This window comes from Ylistrum balloti, unplaced genomic scaffold (assembly GCF_031769215.1).
Source record: "Ylistrum balloti isolate Yb309-2 unplaced genomic scaffold, AGI_CSIRO_Ybal_v1 Utg370552, whole genome shotgun sequence".
Lineage (NCBI taxonomy): Eukaryota > Metazoa > Mollusca > Bivalvia > Pectinida > Pectinidae > Ylistrum > Ylistrum balloti.
Genome location: NW_026782348.1, coordinates 657,098 through 675,304, shown reverse-complemented (window position 1 = coordinate 675,304; position 18,207 = coordinate 657,098). Strand labels below are relative to the sequence as shown.

General features: G+C 35.9%; 2 protein-coding genes across 3 annotated transcripts; one reads left to right on the top strand and one right to left on the bottom strand.

Annotated features, from left to right (window-relative positions):
• Positions 1–1,036: 1,036 nt before the first annotated feature.
• Positions 1,037–3,850, bottom strand: LOC132556133 (uncharacterized). Of its 2 annotated transcripts, none has more exons than XM_060220519.1 (4): positions 3,743–3,850; positions 3,357–3,498; positions 2,702–2,782; positions 1,037–2,049 (listed from the first exon to the last, which is right to left on the bottom strand). In XM_060220519.1, exons 2-4 carry the CDS (start codon positions 3,460–3,462, stop codon positions 1,949–1,951), a joined length of 288 nt encoding a protein of 95 aa, XP_060076502.1. In that variant the 5' UTR covers positions 3,463–3,498; positions 3,743–3,850; the 3' UTR covers positions 1,037–1,948. The 2 variants fall into 2 exon arrangements, with proteins under 2 accessions (XP_060076502.1, XP_060076504.1); XM_060220521.1 differs by having other exon boundaries at positions 3,783–3,803.
• A 93-nt stretch (positions 3,851–3,943) lies between these two features.
• Positions 3,944–18,207, top strand: LOC132556136 (palmitoyltransferase ZDHHC6-like). The gene is made up of 9 exons (XM_060220524.1): positions 3,944–4,433; positions 4,830–4,921; positions 6,305–6,461; positions 7,369–7,497; positions 8,287–8,340; positions 12,111–12,272; positions 13,307–13,494; positions 13,800–13,846; positions 15,987–18,207. The coding sequence occupies exons 1-9, from the start codon at positions 4,182–4,184 to the stop codon at positions 16,130–16,132; spliced, it is 1,227 nt and encodes a 408-aa protein (XP_060076507.1). The 5' UTR covers positions 3,944–4,181; the 3' UTR covers positions 16,133–18,207.

Below are 18,207 nucleotides of genomic sequence, written 5' to 3'. Positions count from 1 at the left end.
TTCTGCTATTTGCTCTATTTCCCATTTTGAGCCCCTCCCCTCCCATCCCACGGGGTTTGAGACCATATGTGTATGCAAAAGTAATTTCTCTTAATCTCTAAAGAAGCTTTAGACCAAATTGACACAGAATCAACCTTAGGTCTCATCTTTCTTGTCCTAGGGGACCAATTCCTTCCGTTTATACAAAATTAACTTCCATTCATGTGAAGATGCTTTTGACAAATCCACACGTTCACACAGAAGAATGATTATGAGGAATTTTATCTATTTCTCCTATTAGACCCCATCCCTCCTACTCCAGGGGCCCCCTCCCCATTCCTCCTACTCCAGGGACCCCCTCCCCACCCAAGACCCCATCCCTGCTACTCCAGCCCCCCCCCACCCCCCCCCAAAAGATCCAGTTATGAAAAATTGATTACCCTTCACGTTTGTATGCTTCAGGTCCTGACTTTCCTACAGAAGAGAAGCAATTTGAAATAATTTGCTTAACTAATTAGATAGACAACATGCTGTGGTATGCCTCTAGCTCACAACCTCACCAGGTGAGGTAAAACTATTCTTGGTATTCTGATATATGTTAGCCATTTCTTTGGTTGAGGTTCCAACTGTAACCGCTGCAAAATTGATCTTAACCCTTCTTCTTGGCTACAGTATTTGGAGAAAAACAAAAACAAGGCCAATTTTGCATAAAATGTGAGTAAGACCTACATCGTATCATGCCAGATACAGATATGGATTCCAGGGGACCAGAGTAGGACATTAATGAATGTGGTTACAATGTACATATATAGTTTGGGTTTTTTTTTTAGTGTGTTTTCAGATAGTTTTTATTGTTTCAAAATAAACCAAGCAAGACTGTATTTGATAACAGCCCTTCCCCTCCCCTCCCCCCCCCCCCCCCCCAAAAAAAAAAAAAAAAAAAGAATCAGGGGAGCAGAAAATGAATTGTCAACAATAGTATTTCCTGATCCAGGTAAAAGATTAATGCTGTGAAAAAAGTTGCATGCATTGGAAAAATAACAAAAACAACCAAGTCTTCCCATGAAAAAGCTACACAGATTTTATTTCAGAATGTATCATTATAAAAGTATGCATGAAAAACATGGAATAAATCTAGTGTTCTCTCAACCATGTTTCTGTGCACTTACAAAGTTTTTTGTTGTTTGAATTAAGAAGTGTACCAATCAAATTCACAAAATTGAAATGAAAAGAGGAAAAAGGTGGGTGAATCTCTACAAAACCACCAGAGATTTCAAATCAAGAAGGATATTACAGAATGACTGTAGTGTTATTGGTAATAAGCAGATACACACAATGTTAATAGCCAGGGATAAACACTAAATTCATATCAAGAATCTCACTGTACAGTCTTTACTGATCTCTTAGCTTTCGTATTACATTTGGAAAACTGAAATACATTACTATCACCGAGTGCATCAACAAAAAGATAGCCTATCACTTTATAAACTGCTCTATCCTAGGTGTACTCTCAGAAAACTTCATCACTTCTTTCAATTATTTACTCAGTTAAAAACTATTAAATGATATTGAAAGAATTTTGGGGTAACAAGACTAAGCTTGATTATCAATGTCAAAAAATTGAACAACACATAAAAACATTTAAAGACTAAAGGTGTTAATGACAATGATGAAAATAGCTGAATTCATAACTGATACTCGCAAAATGTAACTACAAGTAACAGAAGTGGGGGAACTCTAGCACAGTGCTCATTCAGAAGAATCTTGTTCTAATTCGATCTGTGAAGTATCAGGTTACACTTTAATCTTTAACTGCAATTGTAAAATCGTCAATGACGTTATTGTTGTCCAGCTTGAAATGAAAGATTGTCCATTCTGTTCAAATTGTTTATGTTGTCAACATCAGGAAACTAACTTATCCTGGTAAAGAGTCCATCAATTTGTTGATAATGCTTCATCATGTTCCAAATCATGTTCCTATCAATTTGTCTATGTTAGGATAACGCCAATCATCCTCAGCCATTTTCTTCAGCAACTGTCTCATCTGTGTTAAACACTGCTCATGTGTATCTAATAAAAACAACAAAAAACTTTTCTTAAATTTTAACACATATCAAAACAAAAAAAACATTCCTGAGAGGTTAAAATTCTCATATGCTTCTAATTCATCAGAATAATTGTGTTCAGTTTGTTCCAAATACATGAAAATAAAAAATTAGACTAAATGCCATGTTGCATTGGTATAATTCTGGAAATTAGTGCCTAAAGTTACAAGCTAAAATTAAAATGCTATGATAAAACAAGGCTCCTGAAAAACTCAAAATAATTGGATTCTGATAAAAAAAAAATAGCTCCGCAAATGCGGGCAATACCCCACAGCCCTATTATAAAGTTGGAAATGTGTGGTTGGGGTGAGTGGAAAGTTATCTCAAGAATGGGTTGTGTAGGTCCTAGACCCAACATCCCCAGTGAAAATGGTGATGACCGGTGATGCAGTTTTTGAGATAATAAGCACTATGCAATTGTGGATGGATAGACAGACAGGCGGACGGACGCCGTGCATGATCGCAATACCCCACACCCTTTCAGGCTGTGGGGTAAAAAGCAGATATAAAATACAAACAAACACTTGCATGTTGGATAATATGAGGCTGCGATATAATTGCAGAATACATCATACAATGTTTTACCTTTAATTTATTCATAAGTCTGTATTTCTCACCTTTTTGTAATGCTTTGTAGCTGAGCTCTGTGTCGTGTTCAATCTGAAGTTTGTTCATGAAAGTTAATGTATAGTGGAATTCTGAAAAGAAAAAAAAAACTACAGTACAAAAACTCATCAACTGTCTGGTGAAATGAGTATTCTTTCATAGGCCTCGTCAAAATTTTGAAAGGGATGTTTTTGAACCACATGAAAAAATCCTACAAAAATTACTGATAATTTATTGATATAGTTGTATTCATTGAAATTATTACACAAAACTTTTCTTGTCTTTGATGAATGAAATTTGCATCATGATATACCTTTGACTTTTGTACATTCAAATTTTAATCAAAAGGGAACAATTCAAAGAGTTAATTTAGTTCACAAGCTACTGTGCATGTGGATAGGTGACCCGACCAATGCAAATATTAAAACTGTTGATACTTAAACTGTTTTCTAGGAAGTGGAAGACATTTATATACTTCTCAGATCACACAATAAAGTTCATCCTTGTTGGATCTGAATAGATGAAAAATCTCAATAATTCATTAACTTAATTTTTGCTCATATGATGACCATCTGGAACAAAAAATGGAAGGTTACAAAACATAATTCAACAGATTAAGGGTAAGGATAATTTACATTGTACATCAGAGGCTCAAGTGAGATATACCTGATGTTCTCTCTCCATCAACCACAGGTGATCCGAACAGTTTCTTTCGGATTGGATCTTTACTTTTTGATTTGATATTGAACAAATCACGTGCAATTGATGCCATTTTGCTTGATACCTTTTACATGCAGACCTTCATTTCCTGTAAATATGAAACAAAACATTTTTCATCCAAAATTAAATAACAAATAATGGTTTAAACAAAATAAATGATTTGTTAAACCTGTGCCGAAGCCCAATATATCTAAACAACTGTTTCAGACATATACTGTAGTGTGTACATAATGTACGTATCCATCGAATTATTTCCGATTCATCATAGATTAACGATTAGCGTGATGTCTCGGAAACTCATCGGGGCAATTTCAGGACATACAGATGATTACCTAAGATAACAATGTCATATCTGGTGGTTGTATACGGTACCCTTATGAATTTCTTTCGGGTTCTGAGTTGTATTGTTCCTCGGACAACACTAGCTAGACAGGAAACGAAACAAAATGGTAGAGTCTGCTCCCTTTGAAAGAAACTTCATCTTATCACTTCCGGGTCAAAAGACGTGACAGGTCCGGTCTGATCCCAATGCATATTTTCCTAGCAGCACATTTCCACTAGGGAACTAAGACCGAAATGACACTCGACAACCAAACACCTTGAAAATTAAGCTACCAACAATGTGAACAGTCTAACGTGTTTATGTGTAGGATAAAGTCAACGAAACAAGCAGAATGTTATAGAATTTAATCGGATCACATTGTTTTGTTGACACAGCTGAGTAATAGCTACGCTTAACCGTGTCGTTCTGGATAATATTTGACATAAGAAATGGCACAATTTACTTATAAAATGGTGGTAAGGCCTACTCAGTTGCTTCACTGGGGCCCTATCATCGCGCTCACTGTCATATTTATGATCTCGTTCACTGGTATGCGATGCTTGTTGATGTGGTGGCCCCTACACACCTATGGAGGAACAATTCATCTGTGTGTTTACTGTATGTGGATGTTCCTTGTCCTCTACAATTATCTACTTGCCGCATTCAAAGGTCCTGGCTTTGTTCCGAGAGGATGGAGGCCGGTGAGTCCTTAGGGTAAAATGCTATAATGGTAATGTTACATACACTTCTCTCATTTACAAAGGTTATGATATGATACTAGGCCACAGAAATTCAGGTAAACTTGTAATGGGCCAGAGATATGTGCATGGCTGCCATGATGCTGCACCAGGTTTCAATTGTGTATTGTTTCTTTTTACATCCTATTACATGCTGGTACATATGACCAACCAAAGACAAATGGGTTTGGATAGTTAAATCCTTTTCTGGTACTGTTTTGTAAAATAAAGATTTAGTACAAATGTAGTTGTTGGAAGTCATGATACATGTACATATTAGGTAGCCAATATTATCCATGATACAAAAAGTTTGTTTTGATGTAAATATCAGGAATTTTTATCACTAATTATTCATTACAGGACACAGAAGAAGAAGAAAGCTGGTTACAATATTGTGAAGTTTGTGAGGGATTCAAAAGTCCCCGATCACATCATTGTAGGAAATGTAATCGGTAAGTGGAAGTAAGATTGTTTTAGTCAACATTTCAGAAAGCAAACTAAAACTGTAAATGGATATTGGGACAGCTGGTGTGGTGGTATAGTCACATACGACAGTAACTGTTTGTTTACTGGGTTTATCATCCTGGTAACAGCATTGTAGATCAGCTGTTGGTTGCCTTATTGAATAAGACATGACAACATCAGCATATAAACCTGTTGATTTCTCAGCTTATGGAGCATTGAACCAATCTGGATCTTTAACAGAAGTACAAAAAGGCCTATTATCTAACAAACTGAGCAATTGCATCCCCCATTCTACCTGTTGTCAGTGTGTGATACAGCTAGTGTGTAGTGGTATAGTGACATACTGTTGTCATTGTGTGTTACAGCTAGTGCATAGTGGTATAGTGACATACTGTTATGACTATGTGTTACAGCTAGTGTGTATTGGTATGATGTTATTTCTGTAAGTTAGATTTGAGGTGTATTGGTATACTGTAAGTTTATATGAGTACACTATTATTACTGTGTGTTACATCTGGTATGTATTTGTATACTGTGTGTTATGTCATGTGTGTAGTGGTATACTCTTATTACTGTGTGTTACATCTGGAATGTATTTGTATACTGTTATAATTGTGTGTTACATCTGGAATGTATTTGTATTTGTGTGTTACATGTGTGTATTGGTATAATGTTGTAACTGTGTGATATGTTTGTGGTGTGTATTGGTATAATGTTGTAACTGTGTGATATGTTTGTGGTGTGTATTGGTATAATGTTGTAACTATGTGATATGTTTGTGGTGTTTATTGGTATAATGTTGTAACTGTGTGATATGTTTGTGGTGTGTATTGGTATAATGTTGTAACTATGTGATATGTTTGTGGTGTGTATTGGTATAATGTTGTAACTATGTGATATGTTTGTGGTGTGTATTGGTATAATGTTGTAACTATGTGATATGTTTGTGGTGTGTATTGGTATAATGTTGTAACTGTGTGATATGTTTGTGGTGTGTATTGGTATAATGTTGTAACTATGTGATATGTTTGTGGTGTGTATTGGTATAATGTTGTAACTGTGTGATATGTTTGTGGTGTGTATTGGTATAATGTTGTAACTGTGTGATATGTTTGTGGTGTGTATTGGTATAATGTTGTAACTATGTGATATGTTTGTGGTGTTTATTGGTATAATGTTGTAACTGTGTGTTACATCTAGGGTGTATTGGTATAATGTTGTAACTGTGTGTTACAGCTGGAGGAAAGTGATATACTGTTGTTACTTTGTGTTATGTCAGGTGAGCATTGGTATAGTGACATACTGTTTTTGCTCTTCTGTATTGTCAGATGAAAGTTATAATGATGTATTCTCTTTTTTATATATTGTAGGTGTGTTATGAAGATGGACCACCACTGTCCTTGGATTAACAGCTGTTGTGGTCACTACAATCATGCTAACTTTGTCTACTTCCTTTTTTTTGCCCCACTAGGCTGCACTCATGCAGGAATTGTCCTTGTCATCTCCACTTACAAGGCTCTGAACTGGGTATGTTTGTATCAGACTGGACTGGAAAAATGTGTAAAAAAAATGAACATGTATTAGAAGTATTGATTATAATATACTGTGGAACCATGTTGTCCTAATTAGGGTTTCCCCAGACTCTCAAAAATCTTTATTTTGGTTACTTATTTTAAGAAGGAAACCCCAAAAGGAATAAAGTTTGACTTGATTTCATGTATGGTGTTAGTCCTTGGGCTCTTATAGTTCATAAATTTGGGGGTCCCATGGAAGTCCCTGGGCTCTTATAGTTCATAAATTTGGGGGTCCCATGGAAGTCCCTGGGCTCTTATAGTTCATAAATTTGGGGGTCCCATGGAAGTCCCTGGGCTCTTATTGTTCATAAATTTGGGGGTCCCATGGAAGTCCCTGGGCTCTTATAGTTCATAAATTTGGGGGTCCCATGGAAGTCCCTGGGCTCTTATAGTTCATAAATTTGGGGGTCCCATGGAAGTCCCTGGGCTCTTATAGTTCATAAATTTGGGGGTCCCATGGAAGTCCCTGGGCTCTTATAGTTCATAAATTTGGGGGTCCCATGGAAGTCCCTGGGCTCTTATAGTTCATAAATTTGGGGGTCCCATGGAAAATCATGCAAACGCCCTCGCTTGCTGTCAATTTTGTTTGGATTTCAAGTTTTCATGACTGTTTATGGTGGCTTTTGTAATTAGATTTTCATTTCAGTCCAGCAATACCAAAAATATCAGAGCATTCTTTACACTAATGCACATTGTTTATATTCACAATAGCCACACACCCTGGACTTCTTGATTTTGTGAGAGCTAGTGATATTTTTAACTACTGACACCAAATATTGGTTTGGCTAGTAGAAGGATCTGACTAACTGAAATGTTTTTTGTTTGTTGACTACACCAATAAGTTGTTGTATTCATTTTAGCAATACTACATGTACTACACCAATGAGCCTATTGTACAGCTGGGATTTGCTGGATTCATCACAGCCATGTTTGCTATTGGACTTGCCATTGGTGTTTTTATAGCTGTTGGGATGCTGTTTATCATCCAGGTCAGTGTCCCCTGGGTTGGTGCTGTAAAGTTTACAGGGGTGGGGACAGATATCATTATCCATGTATCTCCGGTTGTATCCCATCATATATACTATTTAGCATGTTAAGTCTAGGTTAAAGGTTGATAGGTCACATTATTCATGAAAGAGAAGAATAAAGGATCTTTTCCTAGCTGGAGGGTAGGACAATCAGTGATCTCTTTCGTGCGTAGTGATTTCTCTGTTCCACCCACAAGGTAGGGAATGATCCTTTTTCTGCCCCCTTTTCCCCTTAAAATTGAATAAGGAAATAGATATACATTTAATATCATAACTATCAGTATAGTCATTTGCATTTGAGGCCTGGATGATAATTGTTAATGATATCAGTGACCCCAACATGTCATAAAAAAGACATAATTAACAATTACATGAACCTAAAATTTTACTTCCTGTGCATGCAGTCTCTTTTGCCAGGGTCAGATAGAGATACCTTGCACTCACTGGAAGTGTGGATATTTCTGTTTGGTAGGGTAGGAATTGATGGCTTGCAGACGCTTTCAATTGTTGTCATAGAACCCCTCTCTGAGTAATAAAAAGGCATTTAATATTAAATTCAACATTGAATACATTTAAAATGAGTTTTGACTGTTTAGATATAAGTGATTGTCAAAATGTTGACAGGTGATGACAGGAAATATTTTTTCAATAAATGGATATTTGAACTCTACTGAATGATAATATAAATTTATAATTCAATATTTTTACATACATGTGTATTGATTACATGAATACTGTTTTCTATTCCAGATGAAAAGTATAATAAAGAATGAATCTGGTATAGAATCTTGGATCATAGAAAAGGTAATATGTGTTTCTGTAATCATTAATCATTTCTTATATTTTCAGATTAGAACTGTCATTAAGAATCAGACCTTTATAGAATCCTGGGTCACACACTGGGTAAAACAGAGTTTTTTGAAGGATCACTAACAGATAACATCTGCTTTGTGTGTTTGTTTAACAGTTAGGAAATGATAAAAAATACTACAGAAATAGCAATTAGAAAATTTAAAAAAAACAAATACCCAGTAATATACATTTTTATTAAAATATTTCCTGTGTTTTATTTTTGGTATGTTGGCAAGAGTTTTGGCCCAAAACCCATAATGAATTACAAAATATTCTGTATACTTGTTAATAATTCTGTTGTCAATCTGATTGAAACCATAGATTGAAACAATATTTTGATCTATGTTCCCTTTGTGTAAAGTACACTATTAGTATATCAGAGTGTATTTAGTGTACAAAAGGGAAGGGTACACTGTATTTTACAGGAGAGAAAGGGGAGTGTATACGATAGTTTACAGAAGGGGAGGGTACACTGTAGTTTACAGAAGGGGAGGGTACATTGTAGTTTACAGAAGGGGAGGGTACACTGTAGTTTACAGAAGGGGAGGGTACACTGTAGTTTTACAGAAGGGGAGGGTACACTGTAGTTTACAGAAGGGGAGGGTACACTGTAGTTTACAGAAGGGGAGGGTACACTAGTTTACAGAAGGGGAAGGTACACTGTAGTTTACAGAAGTGGAGGGTACACTGTAGTTTACAGAAGGGGAGGGTACACTAGTTTACAGAAGGGGAAGGTACATTGTAGTTTACAGAAGGGGAGGTTTCACTGGAATGTACCTTGGTAGTTTACTTGGTAGTGTACAAAAGTGGAATGTACATGGTAGTGTACAGAAGGGGATTGTACATGGTAGTTTACATGGTAGTGTACAGAAGTGGAATGTACATGGTAGTGTACAGAAGGGGAGTGTACATGGTAGTGTACAGAAGTGGAATGTACATGGTAGTGTACAGAAGTAGAATGTACATGGTAGTTTACATGGTAGTGTACAGAAGTGGAGTGTACATGGTAGTTTACATAGTAGTGTACAGCAGGGTAGAGTACATGGTAGTTTTTATGGTAGTGTATAGGAGTGGAGTGTACCTTGGTTGTTTACATGGTAGTGTACAGAAGTGGATGGTAGATTGGTAGTTTAGATGGTAGTGCACAGAAATGGAGTGTACCTTGGTAGTTTACATGGTAGTGTACAGAAGTGGAATGTACATGGTAGTGTACAGAAGGGTAGAGTACATGGTAGTTTTCATGGTAGTGTACAGAAGTGGAGTGTAGATTGGTAGTTTAGATGGTAGTGCACAGAAATGGAGTGTACCTTGGTAGTTTACATGGTAGTATACAGAAATGGAGTGTACCTTGGTAGTTTACATGGTAGTGTACAGAAGTGGAATGTAGATTGGTAGTTTAGATGGTAGTGCACAGAAATGGAGTGTACCTTGGTAGTTTACATGGTAGTGTACAGAAGTGGAATGTATGAGTGTACAGGTAGAGTTTAGTTTTCATGGTAGTGTACAGAAGTGGAAATGGAGTGTACCTGGGTAGTTTACATGGTAGTGCACAGAAATGGAGTGTACCTTGGTAGTTTACATGGTAGTGTACAGAAGTGGAATGTAGATTGGTAGTTTAGATGGTAGTGCACAGAAATGGAGTGTACCTTGGTAGTTTACATGGTAGTGCACAGAAATGGCAGAAGTGGAATGTAGATTGGTAGTTTAGATGGTAGTGCACAGAAATGGAGTGTACCTTGGTAGTTTACATGGTAGTATACAGAAATGGAGTGTACCTTGGTAGTTTACATGGTAGTGTACAGAAGTGGAGTTTAGATTGGTAGTTTAGATGGTAGTGCACAGAAATGGAGTGTACCTTGGTAGTTTACATGGTAGTGTACAGAAGTGGAATGTAGATTGGTAGTTTAGATGGTAGTGCACAGAAATGGAGTGTACCTTGGTAGTTTACATGGTAGTATACAGAAATGGAGTGTACCTTGGTAGTTTACATGGTAGTGTACAGAAGTGGAGTTTAGATTGGTAGTTTACATGGTAGTGCACAGAAATGGAGTGTACCTTGGTAGTTTACATGGTAGTGTACAGAAGTGGAGTTTAGATTGGTAGTTTACATGGTAGTGCACAGAAATGGAGTGTACCTTGGTAGTTTACATGGTAGTATACAGAAATGGAGTGTACCTTGGTAGTTTACATGGTAGTGTACAGAAGTGGAATGTAGATTGGTAGTTTACATGGTAGTATACAGAAATGGAGTGTACCTTGGTAGTTTACATGGTAGTATACAGAAATGGAGTGTACCTTGGTAGTTTACATGGTAGTATACAGAAATGGAGTGTACCTTGGTAGTTTACATGGTAGTATACAGAAGTGGAGTGTACCTTGGTAGTTTACATGGTAGTATACAGAAATGGAGTGTACCTTGGTAGTTTACATGGTAGTATACAGAAATGGAGTGTACCTTGGTAGTTTACATGGTAGTATACAGAAGTGGAATGTACTTGGTGGTGTACAGAGGTGAAGTGTAGCTTGAGATATGCTTTTAATCAGATTGCTCTCTGATAAAAGTGACATGATATTAACAACAAGTGATAGCTAATACATCAATCACCAGTGAGTCGGGAATATATTCATTGGCTAGCTTGTTTTACTTCATATGGAATTCTTGTTAAAATAGAAATATTAATGATCATTCTTCATACTATGTACTATTAAGTACTTTGAAATTTACATAATTGTGAAATGTTGATGATTTGGCAACACCAATTTAATTATAACTGAAACAGAAATTAAACTCAGAAGATGGGACTAAAACATTTAGAGACAGTGAAGCATTAAAACAGTGTTAAAAGTCAGATGGGCATCTTATAGTGGTGATTGCCTAAAGATTTTTGTTTCATAATTGATATGTTGTAAAACTGGAGAGACATTGGGACAAACATAAAGGATCCCTTTCAGGAACAATGAAATTTTGCCAACACACCAAATTAAATAATGTGGTATTTGTAGCACCTTGAGTGACTACCCATGAAACAGGATTAACAAATTCAAAAGGTCCATAGGGCCTGTGTTATGACCAATTTAGTGTTGTAACCGTAGGAGTGGGACAGGGTTCAGTTTTTCATCTAAAAAATATTAAAACCACAGCATACATTACCAAATGATATGTTTAATTAACAAGGATCAGTGTGACAATATGATGGTAAATATGTATCAAAATATTGCAAAATAAAAAACAAATGATATAGTCTCAAAATGGAAAAAGTTTTTTTTGTGACATTTTTTCAGCTTAGACAGTATGAAGTATGTACTTTCAGTTTGAGTACCATGAATTTGTGCTATTTTTGATTCCTCTGTTGACAAAGTGCTGCACATATATATATACTGTTTTTTATATCATAGAAAATTCAGAACATCTATCTTTATACTTGACTGTAGTATCATGTGTATGTATAAATGTAGTTAGGGGTGTGGGGTGTTATTTATTTGTTGTATTTTAATGAGTGTCTTGTCATTGATACTGTGTAAAATGAACTGTTACTCCTCTCCTGATGAGAGAAAGGTAGACCAAACCTGCTTGTGAAATTTAACTTGTTGTACAGTATGTACAGTTGATTTGTCTTGTGAGAAAAAAAAATTGTTCACCTATTTTTATATCAGCATGTGTGGTCACATAATTCAAGGGTATCAGGATTAGTCCTTCATCAGAAGATTTCATCTGTTTTCAGGCCTTAGACAGAGACAGAGAACCAGAGGAGGGTGAATTTATATATCCTTATAATTTTGGATGCTGCAAAAACTTGTCACAAGTGTTTACTTGGTCAGGTATGCCTCAGTCAGATGGTATCACCTGGCCTGTACTGGAAGGATGCAATCAGTACACACTCACGGTAGGTGTTTCTGTTATTTCTGTTGCTGTTACATGACATACATACAAGTGTAAGTAAGTCAAAGAGAGGTTAAATTGAGGGAAATGGTTATGAATGATATCTAAATTGTGAAAGTGATAATAAAGAAATATACTGATTGATTAAAAAGAGTATGTAACAGCTTTAAATGTAAAATTGTGATATTTTATCGATTACAGACATTGTATTTACAGAAATTCCAGTTTCATGATGCATTTTACGGGAAATCATTTTAAAATTTCAAACTTTATAAAAGATAATTACTGGTAATTCAACTTGGTTCGAATACATAAAATTGATTAAAAATTCTAAATTGATGTACATAGTTTTGAATAATGAAGTGATATTGCATCTGAAGTTAACAATAAAGGTCGTTCAAACATATAGAGCAAGGTGAAATCATACATTGATCACTTTATCTGTTTTAGGGGTTACTCATGATTGTTATAGCGAACAAATGTTAAAAAAATAATTTGACAAGATTGTTCAAAAGTTTGTAAGTTACTATAGTATATAGAAGACATATTGAGGATGAAATGTGTGAAGGAAGAAAGATAACTCTGTATTTAGTTGGCTGAATGACAACAATCTGACATTGCTAGTGACAAGAACAGACACACAGACTGGATCATGAAGAGAGTATTATGAAATAATACCACATGGTAGAAACTGAAAATTTGATGGAGTACACCACTAACTGTAACAGACATATACTGTAACTAGTATTCTACATGGACTCATGAAGATATGATTAAACACATAAGTGTAGTAAACAAGTGATTTCTGCAAAATCAAAGATCAGTGTAGATTTGCTTTAATACTTACCCGTAGTTCATTGTTTGTGTAGTTGTAAATAATTAAACAAATGATTATCATGTTTTGAAAATTATGTTGTTGATTTTGCCCCTGTAAAAAACTAGTCTTGACAACAACATATGGTAGAATCAAAGTTGTGGAGAATACAAAGTTCCGGATAAAATATTGAATACATTGTGATTTTTGTCTTACCGAATCAGATAGAACAAATTCAGCAGAAAGCACTGAAGCGTGAGAGAACCCTGGAGTACCTGATAGTGGAGAACTTTAGTGGTTCCTGGATACCACTCAACAAGGGATGTCGGGTGTGCTTCAACATGCCCTGTACAGATGAGCCACGTATACCAGTGACAGCCGGAGATAAAGTCCTGGTAACTCGTTGGAAAAAGTACGTGAAATCTTCTAGTACAGTTTACATACTACAACTATTGAATATATACTTTTTAAAATTGTTTTAATGAATTTAACAAAAGTTGTTTGTTAATCATTGTTGTAAGTGAAGGAATTCAGAAATACATCCTCAATAGCACTGCTGACAAACTTAACAATGTTTAATGTCTGTTGAAAGCATTAAGATATCTTGTTTCATTGATCATTTCGAAAGCGTTTAGATATCTTGTTTCAGTAATCATTTCGAAAGCGTTTAGATATCTTGTTTCAGTGATCATTTCATATATGTCACTTTCATTGCAGGCATTGGATGTATGGTACAAAACTGATTCCAAATAAAGTAAAAACAGGTAAGAGTCCATACAGCACTGCCATGTCTACTATAGCAAAGGTCTTGATTAGATGGTTAACAATAACCAACACCCCTAACAAGAAACCAGTAACAATTCCCCACACCCCTAACAACAAACCATTAACAATACCCCACACCCCTAACAACAAACAAATAACAATACCTCACACCCCTAACAACAAACCATTAACAATACCCCACACCCCTAACAACAAATCATTAACAGTATGCCACACCCCTAGTAACAAACCAATAACAATAACCAACACCCCTAACAACAAACCAATAACAGTATGCCACACCCCTAACAACAAACCATTATCAATACCCTACATCCATTATAACAACCCATTAACAATACCCTACACCCCTAGTGACAAACCATTGAAAATACCCCACACCTCTAGTGGCAATCTTTTAATAATACCTTATACCTCCCTATGAAAAACATTTTAAAAAAGGACAAACTGTTAACAATATCCAAAACACTCTCTAAGCCAAATGGCATACTGCTTATCATTGCCACCTTCCTCTCTTGGCCTAATTATGATATGTTGACAATATCCCACACACCCTCTATACCTAATGAAAAACCAATAAACAATGCTCCCATCCCTTCTAGGCCTAGTTATAACATGTTAACAATATCTCACACACCCTCTAGGCCTAGTTATAACTGGTTAACAATATCCTACACGCTCTAGGCCTAGTTATAACCCATTAACAATATCTCACACCCTCTAGGCCTAGTTATAACTGGTTAACAATATCCTACACGCTCTAGGCCTAGTTATAACATGTTAACAATATCTCACACACCCTCTAGGCCTAGTTATAACTGGTTAACAATATCCTACACGCTCTAGGCCTAGTTATAACCCATTAACAATATCTCACACCCTCTAGGCCTAGTTATAACCCATTAACAATATCTCACACCCTCTAGGCCTAGTTATAACCCATTAACAATATCTCACACCCTCTAGGCCTAGTTATAACCCATTAACAATATCTCACACCCTCTAGGCCTAGTTATAACTGGTTAACAATATCCTACACGCTCTAGGCCTAGTTATAACCCATTAACAATATCTCACACCCTCTAGGCCTAGTTATAACCCATTAACAATATCTCACACCATCTAGGCCTAGTTATAACCCATTAACAATATCTCACACCCTCTAGGCCTAGTTATAACCCATTAACAATATCTCACACCCTCTAGGCCTAGTTATAACCCATTAACAATATCTCACACCCTCTAGGCCTAGTTATAACCCATTAACAATATCTCACACCCTCTAGGCCTAGTTATAACTGGTTAACAATATCCTACACGCTCTAGGCCTAGTTATAACCCATTAACAATATCTCACACCCTCTAGGCCTAGTTATAACCCATTAACAATATCTCACACCGTCTAGGCCTAGTTATAACCCATTAACAATATCTCACACCCTCTAGGCCTAGTTATAACCCATTAACAATATCTCACACCCTCTAGGCCTAGTTATAACTGGTTAACAATATCCTACACGCTCTAGGCCTAGTTATAACCCATTAACAATATCTCACACCCTCTAGGCCTAGTTATAACTGGTTAACAATATCCTACACGCTCTAGGCCTAGTTATAACCCATTAACAATATCTCACACCCTCTAGGCCTAGTTATAACTGGTTAACAATATCCTACACGCTCTAGGCCTATTTATAACATGTTAACAATATCTCACACACCCTCTAGGCCTAGTTATAACTGGTTAACAATATCCTACACGCTCTAGGCCTAGTTATAACCCATTAACAATATCTCACACCCTCTAGGCCTAGTTATAACCCATTAACAATATCTCACTCTTTAGACCTGGTTATAACCTGTAAACAATATCTCACACCCTCTAGGCCTAGTTATAACCCATTAACAATATCTCACACACCTTCTAGGCCTAGTTATAACCTATTAACAATATCTCACACACCCTCTAGGCCTAGTTATAACCTGTAAACTATATCTCACAACCTGTCTAGGCCTGGTTATATATAGCTTTAGTTGTAACCTTCTAGTAACAAGCTGTGTTTATAAGATAATGCACTGAGAAAGTTACATTCATGTCTATATTTTGGTGTATTACAGGGAAGAAGAAGAGGATACGAGGGTGGTTTCCTCGCTGTTGTGCCAAAGAGCTAGTCATGGATGATGTTGATATGGAGGAGGTCACCAACCACAAAACAGAAAAACCTGGATTACAGAAATCAAATTTAGGGAAAAAAGATAACTGATATATGTCCTTATCTTACAATACATTTTCACCTGATGATAAGGAATACTGATGTGTGTGTTACTTTGAAGTTAAGATAACCTGTGTTAATTTATGTGTGTTTGACTAGAGAACAAGGATGACATTCATTTTACATTTTTACGAGAAATCAATTATACAATGTATTAGTGTACATGTCTGTCAGACGTCAACAAAGACAATTAGTGTACATGTTTAACTTGGTATGAAGCGTAATTGAATCTTATCTGAAATGGGTTGAAAATAACTACTACATGTGGGTGATCATGTGGAGTCCCTTTGACCTCTAACCAAGGGTGACTGCTGCCTATCTTAGTTTGACATTTAACCAAGGATGACTAATATATATGTTTGTTATACTCTAACAAAGAATGACTGCTGTTTATGTCTTTTGACCAAGAATGACTGTTGTGTGTCATGTTTACCTTTCCTCAAGGATCACTGTCATGTGTGCTAGTTTCACCTTTACACAAAGATGATGGCTGTGTGTACTAGTCTGACTTCTACAGAAGGATGACTGCTGAGTACTAGTTTTTCCTCTAAGTTAGGATGACTGCTGTGTGTGTCAGTTTTTTCACTAATTAATGATGACTGCTGTGTAGTGGTTTGACCTCTAACCTAGGATGAATTTTCTATGTTTACTAGTTTGAATTTTTACCAAGCATGACAGCTGTATGTACCAGTTCAACCTTTAATCAAGGTTGCATTGTGTACTAGTTTGACTTTTTTCAAAAGATGACTGCTATACATTAGTTTGATCTCTAAACTAGAATGTCTGCTCTGAGTGTTGGTTTGACCTCTATCTTAGGATGACTGATGTGTTTACTAGTTTGACCTTTAACCTAGAATGAATGCTATGTGTACTAGTTTGACCTTTACCTAAGGTTGACAGCTGTACATGTATGTGCTAGTGTGACCTCTAACCAAGAATGATTCTCTGTGTGTTAGTTTGACCTCTCATCATGGATGACCGCTGTGTGTAGTAGTTTGTCCTCTAACCTAGGATGACAGCTGTGTGTGTAACCTCTGAAATTTCACCAATATCCCAAGTGAGAACAGGGAAAAGATAAGGATTGTTTTGTTGGTATTTTGTAAGAGTATGGTGTTGGATGGAGTCAGCAAGTTGGTATGTCTCATTCCTGACTCAAATATAATTATACAATACTTCAGTATTGCCTATCCATACAAAGTTTATGATTCACTATGATGTTAGACTTTTTTTATACCAATAGTCACTAGTTCCTTGTATGTAATGAGTTTTTAAATTAGTGTGTCAACTCTTCCATCTGCTTGAAGTGCTCATCTCAGAAAGATATGTCATGTGGCAAAACACTACTGTTTATCTTTATTAGCTACTAAACATATACTTTCTAGCAAGGCTTCACTTAACCACTCCCTAATATAAAGTGTTAGCCCCCATGGTAGCTAGTACTTGATGTTTGATCAGCTCCTTATATGATTTTAATAGTCATCTCCATGGTAACATGGACATGAGTATCGTTTTTCATAATTATTAAAGCCAGTGCAACAATGCTGACAAGACTCTACCAGGTATTTTAATGTGATAGGAAACAAAATGATTGATCACATTATACATTCACTCTGTAAAATGTTAACAATTTTAGAAAAATAATGAAATAGTGGAACATGTTTTCCATTAGATGCCAGTTTTACCCAACTGACCAAGAATGACTAAACAGCTGAAACAGTGCTAAATTATTTTTTCTGGTTTATTCAAATGCTCAGAATTAGTGGAGTATTCTAGTTTTAGACTATTTAATGGATGTATTTCATCTAATGCAAATTTTACCATTTGGTGTTAAAATCAGAATATCTAAATTTAGCCATGTCATGTTTTTGTGATTGTAGATCAGAAATTGAAAATATATGATGTAGTTCTTTGCCAGTTCGATATTTACCTTGCAATATCATAGCAAAAGTATCAAGAATTAGATACTGACAAAAAATCTGTTATGGTTTGCAATACTTTTTATGTTAGTATCGATTTTGTTACACTGAAATTCATATTTCAGAATTTAAAGTTTGTTTATTGATTTA